We start from the raw sequence: 10,682 nt of genomic DNA on the forward strand, positions 1-10,682 counted from the left end.
TAAGAGGATAATAAAAAGAAATGTAAGTACTTAAACATAATAAAACTAAGTGAAATAGTTAAATAAATGACTAAATGTAATAAAAAACCTGTACACAGTACAGGGGGTGTGTCTGGGGATGTATATACAAGGTAATGGGTAGTGCAAAAACAGCAGTGAAAAATGGACAGTAAGATAAATGATATGTTATTGCACAAGTCCGTATAGTTCGTTATATTCTTCAGTCTAGCGGGCATTAAGTTTGTTGTGAAGCCTGACAGCAGCAGGCAGGAAAGATCTGCGGTACCTCTCCTTCACGCAGTGAGGATGAAGCAGCCGCTCACTGAAGGAACTGCTCAGAGCTGTCAGGGTGTGCTGGAGGGGGTGGGATGGGCTGTTCAACATGGATGACAGCTTAGCAGTCATCCTCTCATTTCCCACTACCTCTACTGAGTCCAGGGGGCATCCCAGGACAGAACTGGCCCTCCTCACCAGTCTGTCCATTTTCCTCCTGTCTCTGTCCATTATGCTGCTGGTCCAGCAGACTATCCCATAGAAGATGGCTGAGGCCACCACAGAGTCATAAAAGGTCCTGAGGAGTGGGCGCTGCACTCCGAAGGACCTCAGCCTCTTGAGCAGGAACAGTCTGCTGTTGCCCTTCTTGACCAGGGCGTTGGTGTTGTCCGACCAGTCCAGACGGTCATTCAGGTGAACACCCAGGTTTTGCTGGTATTGATCTGGAGGTTATTCCGCAGGCTCCAGTCCACAAAGTCCTGAATAAGTCCTCTGTACTCCCTGTCGTCTCCATCTGTAATGAGGACTTTGTGGACTGGAGCCTGCGGAATAACCTCCAGATCAATACCAGCAAAACCAAGGAGCTGGTGGTGGATTTCCGCAGGCATAACAACTCTCCACCTGTACCAGTGAACATCCAGGGAATGGACATCGACCTGGTGAGGTCCTACAAGTACCTGGGTGTTCACCTGAATGACCGTCTGGACTGGTCGGACAACACCAACGCCCTGGTCAAGAAGGGCAACAGCAGACTGTTCCTGCTCAAGAGGCTGAGGTCCTTCGGAGTGCAGCGCCCACTCCTCGGGACCTTTTATGACTCTGTGGTGGCCTCAGCCATCTTCTATGGGATAGTCTGCTGGACCAGCAGCATAATGGACAGAGACAGGAGGAAAATGGACAGACTGGTGAGGAGGGCCAGTTCTGTCCTGGGATGCCCCCTGGACTCAGTAGAGGTAGTGGGAAATGAGAGGATGACTGCTAAGCTGTCATCCATGTTGAACAGCCCATCCCACCCCCTCCAGCACACCCTGACAGCTCTGAGCAGTTCCTTCAGTGAGCGGCTGCTTCATCCTCGCTGCGTGAAGGAGAGGTACCGCAGATCTTTCCTGCCTGCTGCTGTCAGGCTTCACAACAAACTTAATGCCCGCTAGACTGAAGAATATAACGAACTATACGGACTTGTGCAATAACATATCATTTATCTTACTGTCCATTTTTCACTGCTGTTTTTGCACTACCCATTACCTTGTATATACATCCCCAGACACACCCCCTGTACTGTGTACAGGTTTTTTATTACATTTAGTCATTTATTTAACTATTTCACTTAGTTTTATTATGTTTAAGTACTTACATTTCTTTTTATTATCCTCTTAAATTGTACCATTTGTTGTCTATTGCGTGTCTTCTGCTGCTGTTGCGCTGCAATTTCCCCGCTGTGGGACAAATAAAGGTTATCTGAATCTGAATCTGAATCTGATAATAATGAGATAGTATCTCATAATTATGACTTAACTATCTCATTATTATGAGATAGTATCTCATAATAATGAGATACTATCTCATAATTATGACTTAACTATCTCATTATTATGAGATAGTATCTCATAATAATGAGATACTATCTCATAATTATGACTTAACTATCTCAATATTATGAGATAGTATCTCATAATAATGAGATAGTATCTCATAATTATGACTTAAGTATCTCATTATTTTGAGATACTATCTCATAATAATGAGATACAATGGGTTTTTTTTTTTCGTCAGAGTGACGGAAATGGGCTTCCATAGAAATGGGCTTCCATAGAAATGGGCTTCCATAGCTTTCTTATCAACTTATCTGCGTACATGTCCTGTACTAAACCAGCCATGAGCCATGACATTACGGGCCGCGGGAAAGCTGGAGCAGCATTTTACCAGGTGATAGGCAGGTTACACCCTGGACGGGTCACCAGTCCATCGCATATATATATATATATATATATATATATATATATATATATATACAGCGACATATGTAACAACTGTTTTGAACCTACTTCCTGTGTGAATTAGTCCAATTATTATTTTCTGTTTTTGTACTATTACTTTAAATCAAGCATAAAAAACTGTAATTGCATTTCACACATTATTATTCTTGTTATTATTTTTATTTAATAATGACTAAATAAGCTTTTAAGGTACAACAAACAAGCTCAACAAAAAATAAAGTTTTTATTATTCAGAGTTAAGATCCTGCTTATTTATGTATTTATTTAAAAGTAAGCCAAAAGTATTTACACTACCATTTTATGCGATAAGTAGGTCATGTTGAGTTCATGAGTTAATTCAAGTTTATCTTTATAAATATCAGCTGACCACACAAAGTGATGTGACCCAACTCTGCTTATATACAGACTGATTTGTGATGTTTTAAACTAACCTTAAACGTATTTTCCCTAAACACACATACATGCACGATAGGCTGTTTTCATATGTTTAGAAACTGTTCACTAAAAACAGTTACCGATAAAAGAGTGGCATTGCCCTTTTACAAACCGTCCAATGGCATAGAAGCGTGTCCGCCTCTGCCTGGCTGACATCGCTATGACCGACTGACGGAGATTTGGGGATGCTGGCACAGTGCTCCGGGAGGCGAGGTAAAAACACAAGAGCTTCATACTATGATATAATAAAACGGGAGTGTATCTAGTATTCGCGTAAGGTGAATGGACGTCACTGCGGCGTGAAGTAAGGAAGAGGAACGGCTGCTGTTATGTTATGTAGCAAACAGCTCACCTTTAGCTAACAAGTGCAAGAGGGTTGCTAGCTAACATTAGCATGACAACACAAGCTAGGAATGACGTTACAGTTCGTTAAGTTACAGTTCAGCCCTCAGTAGAGGTCAAATAACGCAACCCGCTTTATTCTGTCAGTTTATTAAACAACATCCCCACTGCGTTGTTGTCATACCGAGTCACTTAGGTGTTCAGTGGAAACTGGTGTTATTCTAAAGCCGCATACTACCATGAATGAAACTGCTGCTCATAGAGAGCTGCATAACGCGCGAGGTCATGTTTGTCATCAACTGAAATCCTTTTGACTCACTGCATAAGATGACAACCTCAGCTCTCCGTTGTCAGAGAAAAGAGCTGCTTTTTAATGCGAAACAAATCAAAGGGAACAAATCTAACTTATATGTCATGTAATAATAAAACTAACTTCAAAATCTGCGATTGGAACTGTGGTTACTAATACATTTTCAATAACAGTCACGTCAAGTAACTAAACTGCCGTGATGTTTACAACACCAATGTTTTGGTGCATCATGCTGTTTCGTCAGTGTCAGTTCATCGCTGCATGACAGGAAAATGACCAATCCACAGAGTCTTCGTTGTGAAGAAGGCACGCACTGGGTGCGCACCATGTATCGCCCGGGCGACCTGGCGGCGAGGCGGGTGGGCGGAGTTTTTACGCCATTTAAACACGGCGATCTCCTGGTGCGTCACCCGGATGACCCGCTAAGACCCGACAGCTTGTTCGGCTTGAACGCCCATTGGAAGCACATTGGCGGAACAAACAAATCAGTCTGCCGATAAACTGAAAATTTTCCTACTTGATAAATAATGTTGATATTTGGCCTTTATTCAATTTCAGAAATATGATTCTTCAAACAGTTTCTGCTGATTTTTATGGTTCTTTTCAGCTAGACAATTAATTCTTCCTTATGTTAAGAAACCTCCACAGGACACTGTTGCACTTTGCAGACTACAACCTGAAAGAAATATGTACACATTTTTAGCTTATTAGCTTAGCTTTATTATTAATTCTTTATTATTTTTATGGTCACTTTCGCCCTGAAAGATCCATGCCTCTTCTTTTTTTTTTTTTTTTTTTTGGCAAAGGCTCTTTTCATCTGCAAACGCTCTCCCCTCCATTTTAGTGGCAAACTCCTTTTCCGCCGCTCGTTATCACTTCTCCCCGGGTCATCGCCCGGCTGACAGTAAAGGAGCGGACCCACTGTTTTCCAGACCGCCCCGAACAGCTCCTCTTGTCTTCCCACTGAAGCATAAGTTATTTTACCGACACAGGGTGCGTTACACAACCAGGTCGTCAAGCAAAATATAAACGCGTGTTCATAGGCGGTGCTGAAAAACGCATCTTTTATCAGACACAGGGAGGAGCAGCTGCGTCGCAGGTGATCTCTCGCGATTTTAGCTCTAAACTTTTCCGGTTTGATAGTACACTTTATTTGGAGATGAGAGGAACGAACTCAGCTTGTGTTTACTTTATAGAGAGGACAATGATACGAACATGATCAGCGCCGATGGCTTCTCAAAATGCGAGGCGACTCTGCAAGAGAGAGGAAGGAGGAGGCCACTCGCAGAGATGCTCCATCTGCTCTCAGCTGTCATCGTTTGGCTGGTGACTGGCACCACTATATCCAGCCTCAACAAATGGATATTTGCAGTTTACAACTTCAGGTACCCTCTGCTGCTGTCAGCACTGCACATGTTGACAGCCATAGTGGTGGACTATGGGCTTATCAAACTGCGGGTAATCCGCCAAAGAGGGGCTGCTGATCAGGACCTGACCCCCAGTGCAAAATGTAAGGTGTTCCTATTGAGTCTGACATTTTGTGCCAGTATCGCCTTTGGAAACATGGGTCTGAACTATGTCCAGCTGTCATTTGCACAAATGATCTACACTACCACGCCACTCTTTACTCTCGCCATCTCTACTCTGATCCTCGGAAAACAGCATCACATCATCAAATACACAGCCATGATGCCCATCTGCCTGGGTGCATCCTTCAGCATTATGGGAGAAGTCCAGTTTGATCAGACCGGCTGCTTCTTTGTGTTTGCAGCAACCATGTTGAGGGGAGTCAAGTCCATTCAACAGAGTAAGTATAAATTTTACTGTGCGATTTATGTATTTTCTTTTTTTTTTTTTTTGTAGAGTTGTGTTTTTATTGTAGCTAAAGGAATTAACCAATGTGAAATCATTCAGCTGTATTTAGCACATGCCAACACAAAGTTTTACTCCAATTACTGCAGCATTCTGTGGTCCCGGAACTTTTTACTCCATAGTTGGGGAAAGACACCCTCACATGACAGTGGAATAGTACACCACCATACTTTCTTGTTGCTTAGGAAACATAATATAAACACCATTACATGTCTGAGTGGTGCATGCTGGTGACAGGCTGACCTCTTACTTCTATTTGTATAGGATTTTAAAGGAGTGACCTCACTGCAACCCCCAAAGTATAAGTCATCATGTTAACGATGGTAAATGTGAGAAGTTTATTTATTTATTTATTCACAATTTTATGTTTTTATTACTTTTTCAGATATTCCTTTCATATGCCCTCAGTGTTTCTGATTTAAATTTGCTGTTTACACAAAAAACATATAAGAAATTGTTTGGAAACTGCTCAGGAACACATCAGTAAAGGGACATGCTACCTGCTTTTATTGATGTCATGTGGGCTAGCTATTACTATAACTAATTATATCAAGTGTGCTCATTTATCTAATGTTCTGTGCTTTTACTGATTTGTTTGTTACATAAACTGCTTTAAAGCTGGTTTCTGGAACCTGACTGCGTCACAAACGAGTGTTTGTGTGCAGTAGATTAAGCACTCTGAAGTCATTAGCCACCATAACATAGTAGCTGTCAGAAGAGAAAAAGAAAACAGACAGTTTAAATAAATGCATTCAAATCCTGTATTTAATGTGTAAATTAACACAATGCAGATATTCAGTTTGCTCAGATGAATGTAATGCTGCATACTTTATGTCTGGAGGGGGAGAGGGGCACACAGTTATGGAAGTAGGTCGTGACTAGTAGAGTCGCCACTTGAATTGCCTTAATAAAAAAATTAAGCTCCAGAAACTTACTATTTTAGCTTTATTAAATAAAGTTAAATGTGTTTGGAACAAAGAACGTGTAAGTACCGTTGTTGCATTTGAATCAGAATATATAAATATAATCTAGCACATGGAAGTTGCTGAGTAAAACTTTGTCCTGAAATGTTGTCTCGAGTTTCAAAAGGCTATTTTCACCACCACCACGACTTGTAGTAGTAACAGTTTGCCCTAAGTGTAGGGTTAGGTTACCTCTGACACACTTTTCTAGCATATGTGTGTTGTTTAATTGAAAAGCTTTAATTTTCACATGGTTGCCAGCGTAAATTAATACAAAGTGATGAAATGTTTACCGTTTGTGAGCTAGAGGCAATCTCATATGTGATCTCCCTTACACACCTGTAAATTTTGAGACTGTGTATTTAACCTTTGGGATGACAAAGTCTGTCCAAAAAAACAAAAAGTTTAGCGTTATGGAAATTTGTGCTACTGCCGGTGACTCCAAGATCACATTTTCTATAATGACACACCAACATGTGATCATAAGGTAAAAATAATTCCAGCCATGTTGTCGTAGCTTGTAGTCAGGGCCAAAATGTGTTTTGCTTTATACACATTCCTAAGCATTTTTTAAAGCTTTCCAGAGTGGGTTTTGCATAATGCCACATTATTTACCTGTTTTAAAAACTGCTTGTTGTCACCTTTTGAAAGACAACCGATTAGTCTGTTCTTGTTATTTTAACTATAACAACACGAGGCCCAGCTGGTGATACTGTGTGAGGAGTGTTGGTGTGAAGCTGTTGTAGTTTGCAAGCACATTTTTTGGATATGAACATTTTGTGAACATGTTTTTATAATAGGAGCTTCAGGTGTGAACTCTGTGGGATTATCAGCTTTTGAAGTTCACAGATAAGTTCAAGGCATCCTCTGTTTCTTGTTTTCAAATGTGACATGTTCTGTGGTTGTGTTTGCATACCAGCTTTTGGTTATCTACACCATACACAACACCCTTTGTGTTTTTGTTTTTTCTGCGCAAGTCTCTGTAGACCTGTTGCTGCACCTGCACTTGCTACCACTATTAAATGTGTTGCTGTTATTGTTCTGTGTTTCCAATTCCTACATGATCTTTGTTTCTCATATTATAGAATAATAAGTAGGTCGTGTTTTCTCACTTGGTCCCAAAGTATTTTTTCTAAGGTTTCTTTTTAACATGTTTACTTCACTCTAAACACAGTTTGGTTTTCAACACTATTACTATAGTGTTAACTCTATTACTTTATTTTCCTTTGATTTTTAGTGGATGGATACAAGTCATATGCTTTTTATGTCCTTGTTTTCTCAGGCATTTTACTCCAGGAGGAGAAGATAAACTCTGTGTTTCTGCTCTACCTGATGTCCATTCCTAGCTTCTGCATCTTGGCAGTGGCCGCTCTGGCTTTAGAAAACTGGGCTTTGCTGGAGTCACCTCTGCATTATGACCTCCACCTATGGGTCTTCATTCTGCTCAGCTGCCTGGGCTCTGTCATGTACAACTTGGCCAGCTGCTGTGTTATCACCCTCACTTCGGCTGTCACTCTGCATATCCTTGGCAACTTGAACGTGGTGGGAAACTTGTTGTTGTCTCAGTTGCTTTTTGGCAGTGAGCTGTCTGCCCTCAGCTGCGCCGGGGCAGTGCTCACATTGTCTGGCATGCTCATTTATCAGAACTCTGAGTTTATCGTTGGCTACCTGGATGCACGCAGATCTAAAGCTGAAGGGTCAGAAGAGGTGGGTTTTCACACTGAAAACGAAGAGGACTCGGGCAAAGCTGAGGCATCTGAAATCCCAAATCATCAGGAGAGGGTTGGTGGGAAACGGGAAGATAAAATGGACTGAAGTATACATATGATGGAGGAAAAACAAAACTAAATGCACTGTAATTAGTGTCCCCTGTCTTTTAAGCTGTTATATGGTCAAGACCAGCAGGAGTGTGACCATAAAAAGTCCTCACTGTGCCAATAAATTTGTCTTCTGGTTACACAGAACTGCAGTCTGCAGAGTGGGAAAAGATTGCCTTTATGTTTCATAATGACTAGTAACATCAGCTGTTAATCTGTAAACCACTCCTATATAACCTACTGCGGTATATGCATGCATTAGCACACTGAACTGTTTGATACCTCACAAGGTATTCACTCCGTCACTCATACTACTCCACTGTGAAAGTGTTCTCAACTTCAGAGGGCTCTAATCATCATTCTGGGTGGCTATTGTGAATACTGAGAGTGGGTGGGGCTTAGGGAGCCCCCCCTCCAAATCTGAGCAGGCACAATTTGTATTAAGAAGATATACTTATGGTACTGTTACCTGATATTCACCTAGCCCTGTCATTGTAAGGGACTGGGTTTTTTCGGCAGCTTTTATTGTTTGTATGTAAAGTCGGAAGCTGATGTTTTAAGCCTGAAACTTGCAGTGATGGACAAAGCTAACGTTCTGTGTTATGTGAAGCCTCTTTTTCTTTTCTGAAGCACGTTTTTCACAAGAGGCCTGAGCTTCTGTGTCTTGTTCCCCACTATGAACTTTGGTGTGACTTCCCTATAAGGCCTAGATTTTGTTCTCACATCAACCTGAAAAGACTGTCCCAGTAGAATTAGTCCAATTACTTCCTATCTTTTCAAATGGTATGCTCCTCTCCATGCCGCATACCTTGATAATTAGTTTCGCAAGTTCCCTAAGGAGTGTCACTCAACTTTAGCCACTTTATCCCAGTGGAAGAGAATAAGAAAAAGGAGATTGATTTGTTCCTTAAAGTCTCTCTTCTTTAACCCCCACCTTCAAACCAATGACATTTTTTATATGTTGGAAAGTAATATAAAAAAAATCTGATATATGGTAGCTACAGGTTTCCCATTAAATCCATTAGGTAAATCTGTCCACACCTTTCACTGGTAGTGTGTGTTTGCATGAGCAGCAATATTAAAATGAGGCCATATTCTAATTATGGGGTTTATGTGTGTTTTGAAAATATTGAATTCATTGTTCCATTTACTTTACTTCCTCCTCCACCACACCAAAGCCTTTATTGCATCCGTTTCTCTCAAAACATGAAGATTTACTGGGCTTTCTCTCTTGTCTCAAAAGCGTGTCTTTGTTTCATCCCTGCAGTGACCCTGATCTGAACCAACTCTGCTGGAGTTTAGGCCATGTGACTGTAAACAGTAGTGCACGTTGCACAATGCAGTATGTGGAATATTGCTGTGCATGCAAACATAGCCGGTGTTGCCTCTCTCAGTATTTAGAAAGTATTTTGTTTACATAGTTTTGGTTTTCAACAAATCATTGATGATTATGTGGATTTTTTTTTTAAATCAGGGCCTTAGTAATGAATGGCTTTAAATGCTTCATATTTTGGTACTCGAGTGTTTTGTAACTGTATGATAAATGACAGCACCAGTCTCTCCTGTAGCTGTCCCATAAGAGAAAAGAAAAGGCAGAAGGCAGTTAAATTGCAAGTTACATGTCCTCCAGCATGTTTGGTATGCCAAATGTTTACTCTTTGTTTGTTTTGTTTTTATGTTCTTGTTATACAGGTTCTGTCAGTGACCACACATGTTCATTGATCACTTACTCAAGTTCTCACAACATAACAGCATTTTCTTAAATCCCCAGTCAACTGAAAACAGTTGTATGTATGGTTTTATTGGATTTGTTTCATCATTTCATCAGTTACACATTTAAAGATTATGTATGTTACATAGTCCCAATTTTTTAACATGAATACCTTAACTATTTAATAGTGTGTGCAATGTTTTCATTCATTGTTAACTATTAGTCCAAGATCAAGCAGCTTCTCAACATCTGTAAGGACTATAATAATGCTGCATACCCATGCTTAAATAATTTTTTTTCAGCAGAGAAATCTGATCAATTAACATTACGAGGAAAAAAAACATTTCATATATATTGTCATGATGATCTGAACCCTTTTTGTAACAATCTTATTGATCACAGTCTTGTATCAGTTGGCAGGTTTGAATGCTTCTGATGAATATCATGCTGAGTGTCAGGAGATGCTGTTGCACTGACGGTACGAAAATGCTGCCTTCAAAGAATGCGGTCCATTTGTACTTTTTTTTTTTTTTTTGCATCGTTAGAGATTGTTTGTATAGCGGTTTGGATGTAAATAGTATTTTATTATATTTATGTATTTTGTAGTCATATTTGGCTGGTTTAAGCTATACTGGTTCAAGAATGAAACATTTGCCTCATGCCTTATTTGGACATAATGTAGACGAAAAAGGAGTGATATGAATTTATCAGTTTATACTCTCAAAACTACATCTGCTTTTGTATTGAGGCAAAAATATAGATTTATGGTTCACATAAATCTGATTTGCTATTGCTTGAAAAAAAGGAGAAATTGGACTAAAGTAACAAATAAAAAAGGTACTTCACTGATTCAGAGTTGTTTTTACACTTCCTGTGTATTTCAAGTTAATCACTTTGTGGATGTTGAAGTTGAGGTAATGAGTATATAGACAGATTTCTTCAGATTGGTAAACTCTCAACACA

At 40.1% G+C, this 10,682-nt stretch overlaps 1 protein-coding gene across 2 annotated transcripts; it reads left to right on the plus strand.

The window, feature by feature from the left end:
* Positions 1–2,834: 2,834 nt before the first annotated feature.
* On the plus strand, positions 2,835–10,565 carry slc35e4 (solute carrier family 35 member E4). 2 transcript variants are annotated; one of them, XM_041970159.1, is made up of 3 exons: positions 2,835–2,918; positions 4,554–5,164; positions 7,474–10,565. In XM_041970159.1, exons 2-3 carry the CDS (start codon positions 4,573–4,575, stop codon positions 8,004–8,006), a joined length of 1,125 nt encoding a protein of 374 aa, XP_041826093.1. In that variant the 5' UTR covers positions 2,835–2,918; positions 4,554–4,572; the 3' UTR covers positions 8,007–10,565. The 2 variants fall into 2 exon arrangements, with proteins under 2 accessions (XP_041826093.1, XP_041826094.1); XM_041970160.1 differs by lacking the exon at positions 2,835–2,918 and adding an exon at positions 4,132–4,456.
* Positions 10,566–10,682: the final 117 nt, after the last annotated feature.

Source organism: Melanotaenia boesemani, chromosome 19 (assembly GCF_017639745.1).
Source record: "Melanotaenia boesemani isolate fMelBoe1 chromosome 19, fMelBoe1.pri, whole genome shotgun sequence".
Classification (NCBI taxonomy): Eukaryota; Metazoa; Chordata; class Actinopteri; order Atheriniformes; family Melanotaeniidae; genus Melanotaenia; species Melanotaenia boesemani.